The sequence below is a fragment of the Hyaena hyaena genome, unplaced genomic scaffold, assembly GCF_003009895.1.
Source record: "Hyaena hyaena isolate Hyena2069 unplaced genomic scaffold, ASM300989v1 scaffold_40, whole genome shotgun sequence".
In the NCBI taxonomy this organism is placed as follows: domain Eukaryota; kingdom Metazoa; phylum Chordata; class Mammalia; order Carnivora; family Hyaenidae; genus Hyaena; species Hyaena hyaena.
This window is the reverse complement of record NW_024080672.1, coordinates 1456412-1476377: the sequence shown is the minus strand read 5'-3', so window position 1 is coordinate 1476377 and position 19966 is coordinate 1456412. Positions and strand designations below refer to the sequence as shown.

General features: G+C 39.6%; 1 protein-coding gene across 2 annotated transcripts in view; it reads left to right on the top strand.

The window, feature by feature from the left end:
- The window catches only part of SKAP2 (src kinase associated phosphoprotein 2), a 175358-nt gene extending 155670 nt beyond the window's left edge, over positions 1-19688 (top strand). Inside the window, exons 11-13 of one of the 2 annotated variants that reach the window (XM_039229874.1) lie at positions 4190-4302; positions 17247-17348; positions 17723-19688. In XM_039229874.1, coding sequence (XP_039085805.1) covers positions 4190-4302; positions 17247-17339 — 206 coding nt within the window. In that variant the 3' untranslated portion in view covers positions 17340-17348; positions 17723-19688. Of the gene's footprint in view, positions 1-4189; positions 4303-17246; positions 17349-17719 lie in introns of both variants that reach the window. The other variant, XM_039229873.1, reaches the window with a different exon arrangement.
- Positions 19689-19966: the final 278 nt, after the last annotated feature.

The window sequence follows — 19966 nt, the reverse complement described above, 5'->3', positions numbered from 1 at the left end:
ACTTCTAACCTTACTCAAGAATGTTATATATTTTTCACATTGACCGATTTTACTTAAAAAAAAAAATTTCAAAGTAATGCAAAATACGTAAACAAAAACGTAATCCTGTAGGTGTTATCATTTCTTTTATGTTCGAACTTGCACATTTTGCGTGTTTATTTCATGTATATAGACAAAATAAAGATTGCATTTGACATTTTTCAAAAATGCTTAATGTTTATTTCTGAGAGAGAGAGAGAGGGAGACAGAGCATGAGCAGAGGAGGGGCAGAGAGAGAGGGAGGCACAGAATCTGAAGCAGGCTTCTGACTCGGAGCTGTCAGCACAGAACCCAGTGTGGGGCTTGACCTCACCAACGGCGAGATCAGGACCTGAGCCGAAGTCGGAGGCTTAACGGACTGAGTCACCCAGGTGCCCCTGATTTTTTTGAACACTGTAAAATGTGCTTACCTTTCTGAAACAGTTTTTAAACCAGTGAGACTACTCAAGAAGAGATTCTTCATTATCTTAATTATTGTATGTTTCAGCCATTGTCATCATAGTTTTAAAGTCTTTTTTGTTTTTCTAAAAGTATCTCCAACGGTTAGCCTATTTTTTCTGACAAGTCAGTTATTGCCCAGTGATCTGCTTTTGAAAAAGCAGGAAAGAGTATATTGTTTAAATCCTTCACAGACTGGCTAATTTAGAATGTTTTTTCTTTCTTTACCTTCTGTTTTAACCATTCATGCCTCTCAGGACAAGAAACATAATGATGATGTGAGGTTTTTTGTAATTTTGGAAACATAGATCATGATGTGGGTGGATTAATCCATGTAGTGATAACAACTAGAGAGACTTATTTGTATTCAGAATGTGGACTTAATCTGTGGTATTACGTTTTTTAATTTTTAAAATTTTTAACATTTATTCATTTTTTGAGAGGCAGAGCATGAGCAGGAAGGTGCAGAGAGAGAGAGAGGGAGACACAGAATCCAAAGCAGGCTCCAGGCTCCGAGCTGTCAGCACAGAGCCAGATGTGGGGCTGGAACCCACAAGCCGTGAGATTATGACCTGAGCTGAAGTCGGACCCTTCAACCGACTGAGCCACCCAGGCGCCCTACAGTTTTGTTTTTTAAAAACGTATTTTGCACGGATTATTTTTCAGTGTATAGGTGAGCAGTGCTAACTGTTGTGAGCTCACTGTGCCTCAGAGGCTATACCTGTGCCTAATTTTTTAAGGATGGTTAGCCACACTTAAAATTTCAAAACTTAAAACCGTGAAAAGTAAACCAGAGAAGCTTGCTGTTCTCGAAGGAATAAGACAGTTGCTAATTTTTATATCTAAAATTTTCATACCAAGAATTTTAACATTACTTTCCCGAGGCGACTAAGGCTAATAAATAAATATTGCCAGGTCTCCTCCTTAGCTGGAGTGGTTCTTCTGCTTTATACCTAGCATTGCATTCGGAACTAGATAGAATAGTAAATTGTATGTGCGGATAGCCGTGTGGCATAAACAACTTATTATTCTTTAACAGAGCTCACATATGGGACACAGAAATGAGGTTGGTCTTTGGGTAACATCATCATCAGGATGATCGGAAAGCAATGGTAGAAAATGCATCTTTCCCCCAGTGTTGCCAGGTCGCTAGCTCCGTTGCCTCTTTACAGCAGTGAGATTTAATGAAATGCTCCTGATGCACATCTAGGGAGAGATGCATCTTGCACACGGTGGGGGTCTCCCTTCCCCTCGTGCGCTCCTGTAACTCCCATTAGTGTTAATGGGGGTTTCTCCAAGCGCATCGAGGGGAAGAGAGACCCCAAAGTGATACGGATTATGTGTTAGAAATCACCATATACTTTTCTTTTCCTTCTTTCTCCCTCCCACCTCTTGAAAATCTATTGCATGAAAGACCGTAGTGTGAGAATCTGTGAAAGGAGGAGCGGGCAGTAGGCTGGGCAGCTGGGGACGCACTGGGACGCCCTAGCTTGGCCAGAACTTCTCTAGTTTTAGCCCAAGTTTTGTTTCTTTAACCTTTTTGGATCAACCCTCAGGGTGAGCAGCATGGGGAACACACAGGAGCCTCAGCGGCTCCGGGGAAACCAGCTATTTACATCCTTTTACCTCCCGGCCAGTGACTGTGGGGGAGGGCCTTGCATGTGAAATGATGTCATCCTCTCTTTGCTCTAATTCCTTGACTTTTCCACTGACACTGACGGACTGCTTGGGGCGCAACATTTGACCCATTTAGCAGTTGATTTAATCGGACGAGAATGTCTCAACTTCTAAATCTCTATTTGTCTAAATAAGTGGTTTTTAAAGGAAATCAGTCACTTTATTATTAAGTAATTCTTTCTAAAAGAAAAAATTGACAATGTTCGGAGTGATCTGTCCAGCCGGAGTGCCCTCTAGTGTCCATTTATGGAATTCACTTAATACATGCTTTGGAGTTGGGGGGAGTGTCATGAAGGGTGGCCACAAGCGGTGTTAGTTCTTGGTTGGGTCCCTGGGCTTGTATACCCTGCTGGTATCAGTGATGAGTGCTCAGATGCTGGCGTGGAGAGGTCAGTAAGGTGTCTGTCTCTCTCGGTTCCCCTCCCTCCCTCCCTCCTTCCTTTCACGCCTCCTCCCATTTTCTCTCCCTCCCTCCCCCACCTTGGAATTTTTAGACAACAGGAGAAAAAAGTGGAATAGGATTTTGTGAGGTTGCGTATTCTAGCCACTGTTTATTTTCGTAAAGCAGAGTTGAAAAGTATCATCTTTCTAAATCATCACACTCCACGCTACTCAGATTTTCTTCTTGGCTCTAAAAAATGTTCCGGATATTAGAATTGTAAAGACTTCTAACAAACTCAGCACTTTGTGTAAACCACAAACTACGGGCCAGGAGCCGAGTACCCAGAAGACGTGCTCACGTGAGGAGTTGTGTCGGAATTGCCAAGGAGCCTGCTGTTTGAGAGCCATGTAACAAAACTAGGATGACAGCCTGACGCAGCACGCGTCCCCCAGTTATCCCCTCAGAATTCAGAGCTGACATTCCAATGATGGAAGCTGTCAACACGTATACGTTCTGCCTGGTTAGTGAATACACGGACATCTTATTGATATCACTTGCATTCTTTTTGCGTTAACTCATCAAAACTCAATTATCATGAAATTAAAAACAGGAAACCGTTCTCTGTGTAACAAAAGCACCCAGTGTATTTAACTCTGTGCTGTGTTTCAAGAGACCCACGTTGTATAAGTGACAAAGCATTTATTACCCGGTTTATTGTGGTATTACAGAGCGGAGAGCGCTAAATAATCAATCAGTTAATGGTCTGTATGGCAGTTTGAGCACATCACATCCATTGTGCTTATGCCGCTAGAAGGATGAGCTGATAACTTCAGTGTATGTTGCATGTTTATTCAGAGCGTAATGTCCTAAACGAGGGCTGACAGAAATCTTGAAAAATGCAGCTTCAGCTCTGGCGATTTCAAAGTCGCTAAAATATTTTAGAAATAGCTTCGAGAGGCTTTCGGTACAAAAGTCCCCAAAGATAAGAGCTGGAATTACCCTCTCTGTTATTTCCGCTTTTTCCTCTTCCTCTAACCAGCTTTAGGTTTTAGAATTAAAAAAAAAAAAAAAGTCACCTAGCTTGGGTTATTTCTGTGGACTATCGGCTCCTTTATTAGTCTTTATTATTGTTTATGAAGGGTCCCAAATTTTCTTTCCCTCCCTCCCTCCATCTCTCTCTCTCTCTCTCTATCTCCCTCTCTGTGTGTGTAATTTTTAGAAATTCTGTAAGGTGGTTATTTCACAGTGTGTCACCTGTCACAGATACTCGGTCATCATGCGTTGTGGCTGATTCACCTTCACAACATGTTGCAAGTGGGTTTAGGTCCATCATAAAAAAAAGTGGCAAAGAACTTTTAGGTGCTGGTCTGATGAGAACACATTGCATTTATAGGCTTTGGATGAAATAAGAAAGGGGGAGGAAGAAAAGAAGTGTTCAAAATGAGACCTTTTTTTCAAAAAGGTCCTTAATTATATAATTAGAAGACGTCGGATTTGTGTGTAAAGATAATCAAAGGTTCTTTGAATCAGGATGGAAGTTTTTTAGATTGTTTTGGTGGTTAGAGGCGGCCCTTTAATTTCTATCAGCTCCTGTTTAAGTAAGGACCCATTACACGAAAGCTCTAACTCATGTTTTCTCTCTCATCTTCCTAGGAGATAAAAACACCGATTATGCTAATTTTTACCAGGGTTTGTGGGACTGCACAGGAGCTCTTTCTGATGAATTGTCATTTAAACGTGGTGATGTGATTTACATTCTTAGCAAGGTAAGGAGACACCCCAGATGACAACCATAAAGGGTGAATACAAAGCTAGGTCTTTTCTGCATCTGGGTTTACAACACCGGGGAGAAATGCCAATTGGAATTCCTCTAGGTCCTGGTTAACAATTGGGAGTTCACAATAATTAATTATTTTGTCAAGTGAAATATAATCAAATTTTAAACACAATCAGATAACAGGATTCAACTTAACAGTATGTTTACCTATCACTTCAGCCTCTGGCTCGCATCCACACCCTGCCTTCTCCAGAAACAATATACTTATGTGAAAGTTAACATTGTGAGGTATCGGGTTATTTATTATGTTTTTCTTTCCCCTTCCTTTTTATTCTTCTGTGTGCTTATTCTGACTTCGTCTGCCATTCACTACTGGAAACACTGTTTATGGTAGAAGGTTTTCATCTTTATGTAAATACATTGGTGTTCCGACAATTTAAAAGCAGTGTTTTCTCTGATCAGAAAGGTTTAGGTAGGTTTTTTTTTTTTTACAATTTAACATAGTTGTATTTGTAAACATAATGGCAGAGTCTGTTGCTATGAACTCACCTCTCTCTCATATATATATATATATATATATATATATATATATATATACACACACACATAACCATATATATACATAACCAGTGTCTTAAGATACCGGATGATTCAAAATCTTTCTGTCCTTAGATCTAACAGTCACGTTTCTTATTTCGATGACGTGTGTGAGCTGCCTTAGTTTTCATATGTAACTTTCCCTACTGTAATATAAGGATTAAAAAAACTCCCTCAGTCTACTTTATGAAGCTATTTTAGAAACAAATGATGTATGAAAACTAGTTAAATTTAAGTAGGGAGATGTTCTATATATTATAAGTCTAGGAGTTTATTGTGGTTCCTTGATTAGAGAAATATCTTGTACTTTTCAGAAAGATAGTCTGACTTGCTAGATGCAGAAGAGAATTTGGAAATAAGGTCATTTATTGAATGTAACAAAAGATGACTGGTGGATGAAATCATAACCTAGGAAATCACAGAACAGTTGAATGAGGAATCTGCATGATGTTCAGCCATCTCTTCGTGGTTTTGCAGATAAACTTCGGTTGAGAACGGGCCAGAGCCAATACGTAACCAGGCACCTTGACTCCCAGCTCAAGGCTGTCTACTTTTCTCTTGTGCTTGTATCTTCCTCCCTTTTTTCCTCCCTCGTGTGTAATTTGAAACTGTCATAAAGTATCTACAATGTGCGAGGGCCTGTGCCAAGCGTCAGGAATTCAAAAGGAATACTATAGAGCACTTGTAGATTGTTGGGAGAAAATAGTTAACAAGTAAATATAGCCAGCCATGATCATTGCTAGTTGAGGTACCCAGAGCTAAGACTTCTCATTTTTCTCTGTCCTCTGCTCCTTAGTATGTTTGTTTGTTTGTTTGTTTGTCTGTCTTTAAAGAAAGACAGGTTTAGTTTTTGGAAGCTGTAGAGAGCCAACTCTTGGATGAAGCATTATTGGGTTATTGAGCATTTCACTGTCCTGAATTAAGATAACACTTTGTTTGAGTTAATTACTTAATATAGAAACCGAAGTGATTCATTTCAGTTCAAGAAAGTCTCTTGGAATTATTCCCCCAATGTACTTAGCTTGCAGTTTCTTTTGCCAGTTGGGCTGCAATTGTGTATCAAATAAAAGGTTCATTGGCTTCTACTTGGAATTCCAAATTATAGGGATAAGCAGCATGTAGTTATATTATTCTGGTAAAATGTGAAACTTCTAAAACCCACGTGGGTGTGTTCTTAAAGCCTTCTTTATGAATCATGCTGTCTTTGTTGCTGAAAACCTCAGAGTACCGACCTCCGACCTCCAGGGCAGGCTGTTGCCATCGCCTCAGAAAATTATTTTATGTTATTATGAAAGTAGAGGTACCATCATAGGTGTATGTCACACCTCTGGGATCCCAGAGAAGGCAATTTCTGTTCTCCCAAACCTGTTTTGTGGAGATTGTACTTTTATGTGTGAAGCCTGATCATAGAGCTAAGGTTAGTGGTCTGCCTCAAAGGAAGAGTATACTGCCATCTAAAATTTCTAAATGCTGTTATTTGGGCGTGTGCTTACCAAATATAATTTGTCTATCAGCCCTTCACAAGGCGTGAAGTTCCATGATCAGCATAATTTCTGGAGGGGCCTCCCGGAGCTCATTTTGGTTTTGGAAAGAAGAGGCTAGGCATTGTTAGCTGGCACATTATTCATGATTGGCCAAATGATTTAATACCCCTATTTATCCTACCACGGAGCTGGTAGAATCAACTAGGTAAATCTTGGTGAGGGTGGAAATAAAGGACACTTAGCTCTCCCTTGATGGAATTTGGACAGATTTGGAGCCATGAGTGGACATCTTGGCTATTGGTTTTCAAATGGCTTTGGGAGTCGGTATAGTTTGTGAAGACCCTGACTTCCCGATTTGGGGGAACAGTTTCAGAGAGGAATTTTTGGAGACTGTAATAATGTTTCATTGGCTTGGTCTTCCAGTTTTTATGAAAACTTTGGCCAAAATAGACCATAGAGTAGTATCATAAGTTTATTTTAATGTGAATGACAGCAATTTGAAATGTTTAAGACTACTGTAAATTCAGAACTCAAGACCCTTAGAAGAGAGTGAAAAATTGCTCAAAAGGACTTGCTTCCAGATTAAGGTAGAATGATAGATCTATATACTGTTTTATATATATATTTTTTACACCATCTAGTGGCTCAGAATGAGTGGTGCAGGTAATTGCCGCTAATGTGCACAATCAAAATGATGTCATAAATTCAGCTTGAAATCTAGCTATGGATTATTACTTTCCTATGTCATGTCAATAAAGTGTTAGCATTAATCATAAATTTTTTTCATCATTCTGAATTAAATGTAAACATTGTATTCATAAGGAAGGATACATTTTAAAAAAGTCTTAATGCAACATTTGTAGAGGCCTTAAAAAAATGTGTACTTCATGAAGACATTAATGCCACAACTTTTCTACTAAATAATGCCATTTGCAAGATTTTAAAGAAATATGCCTTTTCAAAATCAACTTGATCTATATTTTGCAATATTTAATTATCACTGATCTGACTTACTTTCCAGAAGGTTGTCAGTTCTGAAAATGCTTTAAAAAAAAAAAGGCAACTCAAAACAGTTTAAGAAAAGATGTATCCTTTAAATATAAGTGCAATTTAGATAAATCAAGGACTAGAAAACGGTGTGCATTATAATGAAGTGTTTTAGTTTTGTAAACGTAATGACGGAAAAAGACTGGACTCATTTGAACTGATGTTGGGGCTGTCTTCATTAAAATTCACTGTAGGGATATTTTGGTTTTAAAATTCAGCTTTCTTTCTCTGTTTTTGCAAGGAAGCCATGATAGGGTGTCAGCTGTGCTCAGTCAGCCTGAGGGCGATTTATTTATTTTGGGCCTCTCGTTTCAGGGTTATACGAATCTGAAATCTTAAAAAAAAAAATTTTTTTTTCTTTAGTGAAAATCAAGCGTTGCAATAAAGAAGGGTAAGCAGCTCACCTGCCCTGCCCCCTTCCCTTTTGAACATTTTTCACTTGGCAGCTGTCATGTGACCCCTGGCTGAGTTAGCCTCTCTTTCAAAGTGTCTGGCATTTTCTAAGTTTAAACCTTTGAAGCTCACTAATATTAAATTTAAGTCCCGCTTACCTAAAAAGGCCAGCCAGTGACTCTTTGCTTACAGTTCTTTTCACAGAGGATCACTGCTGTCTTTTATGTATTAGAAGAAAACACTGTTATGTACTTCAGTAGTTCAGCAGAGATTTAGAAATCTTTTTATTCTCCCCGAAAAGCAGTGGGGCACATGTACAGGGGACCCATGAAAATGGGATTTGTAACTTTAATGACAGCTATGTCACTAACGAATTAATTCTGAAACACACGGCTTGGTTTCTGATTCATGTGATGGGGAAAAAATCATATTTGAAGTAAAAAAAAAATGTTTTTAGTTTTTTAAAAAGGAATCGGGTTGTTTAAAATCATGCCAAATTCCATTACGAGACTGCATTTCATGTTTATTACCACCTTAAACAAGGACATAATATCCTAGTTAATAGTATTTTCCTAGATGTATGTTTGTGAGATTTTAGGATTTTACTAGCAGGATCCAGCTTCTATAGCTATAGGCATATTCCCTTGGCCTGCATACTTCTTTGGTTATGTGATTCTACTTTCTGTTCTGGATTTACATCCTCTATTAGTTTATCTTTCAATCTGTGCTCATCCATAAATTGCTAACCGCATTCCGATTCTTTTAAAGCAATAAATTATTTTTAGAGACCTAACGACCAGGGAGTTATGCTCCGGCGGGAAAGAAACACACTACCTTGTCTGGTATTAACAGAAAAACAAGGGGATTAAGAGTCCTGGAATGTTTTATCTAGTCTAGGACACATGTGACTTGAGCACTGCAGCGTTTTGAGACATTTTTTATTGAGTCAAAACCAGGAAGTGTAGGTTGACAGTGTTCACTAATATGCAGTAAAGGGATGCGCGCGTGCGTGTGTGTGTGTGTGTGTGTGTGTGTGTGTTGACTGGAGGTTCAAGCATTGCCTCCCTTTATATCTGTTTGTGAATTCTTTTTTCAGCGATTGGTGAATTGTGACTGTCACTGACCATTTGCTTCTCATTGTAAAAATGTAAAGATTCCATGACTAGGATCTTTCTGGCTTTCAAACCTATCAGGAAAAGGAAATAAAAAGGAAGTCCTACTGAGCTCTGCTGGCAGAGCTACTTTTCAGGTGTCTCCGTTTTCCCTTCGTGACCATCTGCCCCCGTGTGCCACAAATAGCATAACCAACTGCTGAAGCCTAACTAGGGCATCTCAATGTAGGACAGAGGCTGTTGGTGCTCAGCTAGCTCGCACAAGATGGTTAGGTCCGACAGCCTTTGGGGAAGGAGGAGGAGTGACTGTATTGTGACTTTATCTGTTTTGGTCTGATGGCATTTAGTTTCCATGCTGTCGACGCCAGAGTGTTGTGGGCACACAGTGAGGCCAGGCAGACCTGCTCCGCTCAGCAGCCACCCCTCCCTCGGGAGATAGCCCGGTGCCACTCCAAGGACTCCTCTCCTTATCATCTGATCGCCTCGGAGTGCACTCCAACATACTCTTCTCGTTACTCGGGTATTTTGCCATACCCATTAGCGGCAAGGGAGAGGGAGGGAACAACAAAAAGGACTCATTACGTACCTGCAGGGGCCTGTTCTAGGCACTCCATATGCTTTCGCTCATCTGATCATAAGAGAACCCTGTGGTGTTATGGGGTGATCATTTTCCAGAGCCAGAACCTGGTGCTCAGCAAGGTATTATGTGAATCATCCAAGGATACCAACTGGGAAGTACCTTCTCCTGTAATCAGTGCAGATCTGACCCTAGAGTTTTCACTCCTTTTACTTTGCTGCATCTAAGTGGGGACTAGGAAGTTTCCATTTCTCTCCCTCTCAACCCTGAACTCTTTGAGGTAGACACCGTGTCTTAAGTATTTTTATATCCCTGATCTCCAATAGTGTGGCAGATACATGTTTATTTGTGTTTGTGAAAATATAGGTAAAAATAGGAAATAATCCCAACCCTCTTGAAATAATTGAGAATGATAGAATCCTAGAGTTAAGGGGACCTTAGTGCTGGTCCTTTGTTTTATAGGTACGGAAATCTTAAGGCTCATTGTAATTGGGGAAAATAAATAAAAGACCCAAGGAAGAAAGGACTAACCCTGTGGAGACCTTCAAAGACTGGAGTTTAGGCACTTGAACTTACAGCTTAGCCCGGAGCTTCTCAGCAACCGGACTGCAAAATGGAGAGACAAGGAGCTAATAACCCCTTTTAATAAAAAAGGTAGGATCTTGGCTTTTCCCAGATCTGGCTACTTAAAAAAAAAAGAAATCTCCACTAGAATTTCTAGGGTCTTCACTGATTATCTGACCTTAACAACTTTATATAACAAAGTGCAACAGTGACAGATAATACCCTCAACAAAAAATTTTATAGTAAGTAGAACAACACATTTCATAAAGGTAATTCTGTGAGTCCAAATGTGTCATAATTAGACTTATTGATTTGTGTTAAGTATGTAGCTGGGTTATTGCTGAGCCTCAAAGAGTGGTATAAATATAAGCCCGAAAAATCATCCCTAAAAACCTTGGGGATTGTCCAAGATTGCATATTCGTAAAAGGATGACACTCTGGAAATTCTGGGGAAATTGTCTCAAGGATAATAAGAAACTGAAACCCAGTAGATTTTCCTTTACACCTGCCACAGTGTTTCTGCCTTTACAGGGTTCTGTCTTAAACTCTTGTGTACATATAATAAATTCAACTCAAAGAACTGAACTTATCTTGTCCCAATTCTGCAGGGGACAGATCTCTTTCTTTCTACAGGTGGAATCTAAACTCTTTAGATAAGGTATCCTGCACAGCACATTGGAAAACATGGCGGGCAACATCTCGCCACAAGTAAGAACAATGTACTTCAGACTGAGGAGCTAAACGCGCTTCAGAATGAAAGTTTGTTCAGTCATTACTAAAATTCTTCAAGTAGACCTAATACACACAAAGGAAGAGAGACCTGTTGGAAATTACACTTCTTTTTTTTTTTTTAATGTTTTTTATTTATTTCTAGGAGAGAGAGAGACAGCGTGAGCAGGGGAGGGTCAGAGAGAGAGGGAGTCACAGACTGAAACAGGCTCCAGGCTCTGAGCTGGCAGTCAGCACAGAGCCCGACACGGGGCTCGAACCCACAAACCGCGAGATCATGACCTAAGCGAAAGTCGGACGCTTAACTGACTAAGCCACCCAGGCGCCCCGGAAATTACACTTCTTAGGAAGATGTTTAGGGTTGTCACCTGGTGCATCATCCAAAATGAAGAGAGTATATTGCAACATCCAGTCTGTATTTATTGAACATCTTTTACACATGTGCTGTGTGGGGCAGACAGATGAAGTAAGATATTGCCATGATCTCAGTGAGCTTGTACTTTATTTTAGTTGAAGGAACAGAACTAAAGTACATAAAATGAGGAATAAATACTCAGCTTGGAATGAGAGATGTAAGTGTGGATTAAATAACTTGGAGAAGAAGTCACGACAGCTAGGTAACTCAAGTCGGGTCTTAGTTGCTGGTTAGGATTTGGGTGAGGGAGGGGAGACAGTCCCTGGGGAGGAGAGCACCACGTGCAGAGGTGGGAACAGGGTGAAAGGCTGGACTGTGTGGACCCAGAGCAGTGAAAGAATGTTGGCAGCAGGGTAGGGGGGAGCCGAGCTGAGGAGTTTGCAGTTACCGCACCGGGGAGCTGGTGTGAGTTCCTGAGCAGTTCTTGAAACTGACAAAAGCAGTTTGTGGGAAGAACAGAGAGGCAGAGTTGATGCAGTAACCCAGGGGGAGGCAATGAAGGGCCGAACCAGAGCGGCGATAGTTGGAATAGAGACAGGTGGGTAAGGCAGAGAACAATTAACGGAGTTGTGTACATGTCGGTGAAATACACCGGGTACCAAGGCTACTTTCTACCGAATACGATTTGATCTTTTCTTTGCCTACCAGTATCTTTGAATCATCAGTCTGAATAGCAGTTTTACTGTGTGGTATTGTAAACGTGGCCTGTGTAGAAACGTGAATTAAATGAGTCTTGACTCTGGAATATAAACTAAAATCTGTTGTAAGAATTGAATTCCTACTATCAGCTCCTTTTGCTTGTCTCTGTCTCTCCTGCTTTAAAAAATGGAGTGCACAGTGCACGGAGGAAAAAAATAGCACTTCTTCAAATTAGCGTAATTCAACGTCACACCTGCATAGTGAATTATAAAGTAATGAGGTTGATTTCCATAAGCCGCTGAGAGACTCGGTGTCTTATTTTTTTTTTTAATTTTTTTTTTAATTTTTTTAACGTTTTATTTATTTCTAGGAGAGAGAGAGAGACAGCGTGAGCAGGGGAGGGTCAGAGAGAGAGGGAGTCACAGACTGAAACAGGCTCCAGGCTCTGAGCTGGCAGTCAGCACAGAGCCCGACGCGGGGCTCGAACCCACGATCCGCGAGATCATGACCTAAGCGAAAGTCAGATGCTTAACCGACTAAGCCACCCAGGTGCCCCTAAATTTTTTTTTTTAATGTTTTATATATTTCTAGGAGAGAGAGAGAGAGAGAGACAGCGTGAGCAGGGGAGGGTCAGAGAGAGAGGGAGTCACAGACTCTGAAACAAGCTCCAGGCTCTGAGCTGGCAGTCAGCACAGAGCCCGACGCGGGGCTCGAACCCACGAACCGCGAGATCATGACCTAAGCGAAAGTCGGACGCTTAACCGACTAAGCCACCCAGGCGCCCCAAGACTCGGTGTCTTAAAGCAGGTTCAGAGAGGGTGGTGTTCAGACACCACGGAGGATCTTAGAGAGTGTTAGTGTCAGTTTCCTCATTTATCAGCTTAGGAGATGAAAATTCAAGGAGTTCATGTATAGATCATAGTAGTAGAACACTGGGATTGTCAGATTCCTGTTGTGCATTTTAAAGGATGAAATGATGGATGTAGGAGAAATGAAGGGATTCTTATAAAGTTTTTAACTGGAGATAGTAAAAAGGAAAAGATTGAAGAGGTACCCTTGAAGAAAGTGATTCTGTGTTTTCCATAGGTATCTGGTTTTCACACTACTACAATGTTTGTGAAAAACTGAGACTATCACAGTGAATAGTTGGAAATCAGTGGTGAAGTCCTCTGGTTCTGAAACTCAGTGCAGTTTACATTTTGTGAATCAAATTAATCCCATTTCTGCAAAAGGCTGGTATGTTCTGAAGCACAGATGTGTGTTCAGAGATAGAACGCACACATAGTCTTTCACCCATTCGACACCTGTTGCATCCCAACAGGTTGGTAACTATTTTCTGGAAAGGGGGGTGCATCATGGAATCTTATTAGTGACTCAACTTCCTGTTAAGATGACATTCTTTGCAGAAGGTGGCTTAACATACTTGAGAAAGGAGAATCATGGTGCTGAGAAGGATTTAAGTGAATGCTGGGACCTGATTTAAGTATTTAAATGTGAAATAATCCATGGACAGAGAATGAAGATTTAGCGAATGAGGAAACATGGGCATATGTTGGCTGTCATGTCATGTACCATCAGTTTCACATGATCAAAACCAGTCCCCTCCCCTTGCTTCTTACATAATCGCTTTCGTTTGTTGCTTAATAACTATTAATGGAGGCCTAACATTTTACGACACAACAAAACAAATAAAAAACTATTTCAACAGCATGAACATTGAAAACAGAGGATGAGAGCCCAACTGTGCAGGGCTGCTTTCCGATTATTTTTGGATTACCGGGCAAGGTTGGCTTCATTTTGCTTCCTTGCCTGCCACATTGCACTTTGCCTGGAGGCCTTCCATTTTGCAGATGCTGAATTCCTTCTGAGCACTGTTTTTATACAGTAAGCATCACTACACCTCTGCATCTTGATCGCATTACTACGGGCGGAGAAAGAAGCTCTGTGTTAGTAATTACCTAACATTGTCAGAAGCTGACTGCAGGCCTCTTTCTAGTGATAACAGAATAACCGCATAATGTAGCTTTATAGCACATGATTAATAGAAAATAATTACACGTCCTGCAAAGGGATGCAATATTTCTTATAAATTGACTGGAATGGTTTCCTGTAGATTAAAGGACTCTTCATTATTTTATCAGTCCTCCTGAAGCACAGCCACTTGCCTATGTTAGCATTTCAGTTGATGTTAAGAGCCAAGTAGGGTGAGGGATACCAGATGGCAGACCTTCTTGTACCTGAGATCTCGAATGCCATAAAGATGACAGTATGCTTCCTAACCTTTCAGAGATTTAGATGGCAGCCTGGTATGGTTTTGTCTCTTTCTTTTTTTTATTCTTCTTTTCTTTTTTTTTTTTTTTTTTGTTGTTGGATAACAAGATAAGGTTTGAGGGTTATCTTTTTTTCTAATGACCCACCTGTGACTTTTAAGACACTACTATAATTAATAAGACAGTAAGACAACATTGTATGGATTCCATTCTTTCCACTGTAAGTAATATGCCATTTGTAGTCACGTTTGTTTGGGCGTGGCAAACAGGAGAGACAGAGAGGCACATCTGCTTCTTCCGAAAGAAAGCTATACTGAATCTTGAGGCTCAAGTTTAGAACACCGTACTCCAGGAAGCATCCTCTTTCCAATTTATAGGCTGCAAGTGGTTTAATTGGGATTCATGTTGCTCACGAGGCTCGTATGGAGGGCGGTAATGATAAAAGTAAAAGCTTCTGTGTTTGCAATCTTGTCAACATACTCTAATGGCCACAGTGTAAATCTATAAATTTGCCTACTAGATTTTCACCTCACTGTATTTTATCTTGCCTCTTAATTCCACACAGGAGTATTCTATGGAATCCTTTACAAATGTAAAGTACAGAACACCCTAGTTTTTATTTTATACCCTTTTCTGATGCAAACCTGTGATATTTTCGAGTACTTGTATGAGCAAATTTCATGTGCTTTGGAACTATTTTAAATGAAGTGAAGCATTTAAGAGAATTTGAGTCTGAAACTTTATTTTTTCCTAGAATGTTACTTTTAAGGGATTTGTTTGTAGCCGAAGAAGCCCCTCCCCCCCCCGCCGCCCCAATTTCCCAGTGTACTTTCTATTTAATGAGTCTCACCAGTGACCATCATGCAGAATTCTCTCAAGTGTGAAGTGTGTCATTGGTCCTTTGGTGAAATGATTTGTTGAAAATCAATTTTCTCAGCTTTGGACTGAGTGAGCTTTTTGAGAACAATAGTATGTCCTCAGTTGAGAGTACAGATTATAACCAAAGTGGAATATTATAAAATGATATGAGTATTCTTGTTTGTATTTGAATTTAAACCTGGTAGCCCAGATTGAGTGCTTGTCTCTGAAAGCAGATTTGGGTCTTAATATGCCTTCTCACTGAGTATGTTCTCTGCCTGTTGGGGGCGCTAGTTCCCTTACTCTTTACAAATAATCAATTTTTAAGAAATCTTACATTGACATTGGGTAGAGCTTTCATACTCAGACAGCACCTGTTAACCATCCACTTTGAAATCTTACAATGTAGGCCTTTTGCATCTCGAAGGTTAAATACATTTGTTTTATTAAGCATTAGGCTCTAATTGTATTCATTGCCTTAAAAATTGAAAAGGGCAGTTTTATTAGGTACCTATTAAGATATAATGGTTGCTAATCATAGCTTTCAGTAAGTTGGTGTTTTCTTCTGATAAATATATCCTACGCAGATTCTAGTCGTTATCACTAGGTTCGGATATCAGACTATTTTCATTGCTTTTAGACAGTTTCATCCATTAAATTCACACCATCATTGAACTTTTAAACTTAAAACCTTGAGTCCCCTGTCTTAATAAGCCAGAGCTGTGCCCTCATAATAAGTACAGGGTTAGCCTTAACCGCCCCCCCCCTCACCTTTTCCTCCCAATAAACTGAATTCTGGTACAACCCACTGTTTAAAAAGCACATATAGATTTTAATCCTGCATTCTCTCTATTGATAGACTACATTATCAATGCACACATGCTAATGTTTTTGCTACATTTGTATTGAAGAATTATATGATTTTCCTTTCTGATGGTCAATAGCATACTAATCAATACAAATGTTATTAGGTCTGTGCTAGTCTGAATATTCCCTCCCCACCTGTAACTCAATATGCAGATGCACATTTATCTAGGACTCAGATGTTGGAAAATCATAGCCTATTGAATTACTTTTGGGATTGATTTTAAAAATTTATCTTCTATGAAAAATTAAATTTGGGTCCTACAAATGCTTTTGCCGAGTATTGCTTTTGGAAGATATTATTCTTGAAACTTGTAATTCATTTTACTTTGTTTGTATCTCACTAAACATAAATAAATTTGAGATAAAAATACATTAGTCAATCTGGCAGACATATGAGGCCGGTTACAGAGTGTTCATGATGCCTAAAGCGGTGTTGGATCTGTCAGTGGAGGCAAAGGGGAGAAACACAGGTATAGGTTTATCTCACGTTGCAAAGTAAATGCAAAAGCAGCTCATCGATCACTCTTTTTTACAGCTAGATTAATATTTTGCCATTATAACTTGAGATACTTTATTCCTTATTGATCTTCTCCCATAAGGGTGAATCTAACACCACCTTTACATTCCTACCACCCATCCTTTATCTAATATAGTTTGTGATTAGTTGAAAGCAACAATAAAAGCTTTTCAACTAAATGCCGTAGGGAAGCTATTTTAAAGGGAGCCTTTAAAAATTATTTTATAAAGCAAACATTTGTGGATATTAGTAGTGTTTTCTTATTCTTTCATTTATCTGTTTAAATATACTCACATACTAGATTTTTCTTAAGAAGGGGCCTAGCCCGCCAATCTAAATAATTTTCAGTCATATGAGTTCAGCTAGGAATTCGTTTACTGTGAAAAAGTAATTCTTTCCTTGCTAGATGATAAGCTTCTTGAAGGCATAGATAGTATCCTAAGCATCTTGGCTGTACCCCTAGCATCTAGCACTGGTGTTTGCATGGAAAAGGTATCTCCCAGGCCAAGCAGGTGCTTGCCAGGCCGGGGTGGGGGGGGCGGCGGGGGGAGAAGGAGAAGGGAAATAGGCCCAGGGAGCTGACTTCCTCGTGTCGTTTCATTTGCTGAGTTCTTATCCCAAGTGACTGTTTCTGTGTTCTCTACAGAGTAATGAACAGGCTTTGTCTTATATGTTAATTTAAATCTTTGCCTAACAGCATTTTTAAGTGTCCAGAAGCAAACAAAAAAAGATTAAAATGTTTCAGTTTGCCGCTCAAGCTCTTGTAACTTTATAAAAAGAAATAACATTTTGAAGAAGTTGCATATAAACGACATTGTACTTATACCAGTCTAAAGGTTAATATTGCATATTGTTTTCAATTAGGAATACAATAGATATGGCTGGTGGGTAGGAGAAATGAAGGGAGCCATTGGCTTGGTGCCGAAAGCCTACATAATGGAGATGTATGATATTTGAGAGTCCTGGGTAAGTACATTTTAATCCAATATTCTGTAATAGCTCATATGTTCTCTTGGTCTCTGCATTATGAGTCCCTGCCTTTTAAAAAGTCTTTGTAGTTTTCTGAGAGCATGAAGACCGTGCTCTCCCAGCATCTTCTTCTCCTTTTTTTTTTCTTTTTAGAAAACCTGGTTTAATTTTTAAATAATCTCATAGAATTTACTTTGGAAATAGATTTATTTCGAGAAAGTCCCTTTGCTAGTGACTGGATGTTTTCCCACACCTTCTCCTCTTGAGTAAAACATCACTTTTTATGGTCTTTCTGAGGAGCTGAATTGACAAGATGTTGAGTAAACACTCATCTTTCCTGGGCTAAAAATGTAATTTTTGTTTCTAAGTAGGAAAAATCAACATTTCAACTGAAGACAGAACTTAAGATGCAACTCTCCCTTTCTGCCTGCAGCAAAGGAAGATTCTTCTGCTAGCCAGTTAAATGCTTTGGATTTAGAATCATCTCGAAAGCCTGTGTGGCAGCTCATAACCTTTTTGTGTTTTATTGAACGTTTGTCTTGTAGTGTTATTTTTATGCATTCCTTATAATATTCCTCTGATGTGAAATTAAATAAAGAATATTAATGTAAACTAGATGCAGGTAGGAAACTTGTGCCTGTTGCTGCTTTGCTAAGAAATAAATGTAGTTATTTACTCATTTGATTTGTGTGAAGAACTCAGCACAACTTGATGTGTACCCCACAGTCACTGCTACTTTCATTATGAGTTGTAGTAATTTCTCTTCACGTTGGATGTCAATTATATTTTAGAATGTAATATGCAATTTCATAGAAATCTTAATTGAATATATCATGCGAACTTTGGGTAGGTAGACGCTTTCTCAAGAATGTAGCTTTGTTAACACTTTGGAGGTGATCTATCTTAGTGCTTATCTTTCACACAGAAGTAACATATTTTCATGAGAGAATTTGACTGATTGGAAAGTTTCCTTCATGTTAAATACAGCCACAAGAAAGAAAAAAGGATAGAGCTGCTGATGTTCGTGTGCGGATGCCTACAACACTTGAGCAGCCCAGAACCGTGGCCCGTGCAAAGCCCTTTATCAAGAGCAAACGTCCTGAGTAGAGGATGGACTTGCCAACGTTTTCCACCACGGTTCTGTTTAAACTTAATAAAATTTTAAAAAATTCATAAGAAAGCCCTTTCTGTGTAACACAAGGGCGTAAAGAGTCTCTGTGTATTTTCAACGTTAAGAAGACCTAACAGAGCACTGCCTTATCCTGCCTGATCATTGCTGTGCTGCTGAAATCCCAGCACAGGGCAGGAGAGCCCCAGGTCCGAGTCTCCTCTACGCTTCTCAGAGGAGTCAGAAGAAAAGGAAGGGCTCAGAGAGGACAGCATAGCAATCATGGCGGGAACATGTATCAACAGGTGAATGGAGAGGGAGTGTTAGCCGACGCTGGAGGTATATGTTGTGCTGCCGGAGCAAGATCTGTGGAATGATTACATTACCTTTCCGTATATATTTGAAATCAAGGGTATTTTAAATGCCGATAAGGTACTTGCAGCGTGGCCTTGATATATATCAAAATGTACTGCTGATTGGTTAATTATTTGATGTAAATAGACTCATCTAATTTCGAATCATCGATTAGGGGGTACTACCTTTGTTGAACTTTTCAGACGTTTGTTTTATAAAGATTCTAACCAGGAATGAACTAATACTATGTAACCCCCCACTTTATTTATAGAAAACTGTTTATAAACAACATTTCAGAACTTAAGTTTAACGTTTTCTCTTCAATACTGTGATCATCAGATTTCAAATGTGATGAAATACATATTTCAGATTGTGGGTCGACTCTAACTTACACAAATTAGACATTGTCAAGTTAAAGCTTTCAGAAATGAATGTGTGCACTCGCTGACCTGTTCCTAACAGAGGTCTGTTGGAGCAGGTTGAAATCATCTTGGCAAAAATGAGACAACCGGAGCCAAATTTAGTGGTTTGGTTTTCAAAGCCTGCGAGGTGGGAAGCAAAAGCAGTTGTGGGTTTCCCCTGAAAAATGCAGTCTTGGTTCTGGATACAGGTTTCATGCCTCTGGGTGAAGGGAAGATTTTCGTGCTCGGCCAGTAGGTGGCAGCAGCTTTTCATCGCATCCGAAAGCACTAGGAAGCCCCTCCCCCACTCAGGCACCGACTGGAGCTGAATGTAAAGCGTGTAAGAGTTTTGCCTCCTTTTACAGTTAAACCAGGAGAGGGAGTCCTTTGCCAACTGATGACCGACAATTCCAAGCCAGATAGTCTCTCTGTGAAGGGGGACAATCCAGATTGAAATAAAGTGTTACTTCTGTCCAGAGCTCCTGTGGCCTTTGTCTTGTTTAACTTGAATATAGGTGGGAGATAGGAAAGGAAACCAAAGATTTAAAATTAGAGTGACAAGAAAAATAATCATTACTTTCAGTGCGTGACTCCTTTGTATTCATGTGGCGAAATCATTTGTAAACTATCAGGGAGAAACTTTTCTTTGCACCCTTGACAGTATATCACACTCTCTTCAAGATCATAATAATATCATTAATGTGAATTTAAACAACATGGCTTGTTAGAAAATATGCTAATTGCTATGTTCT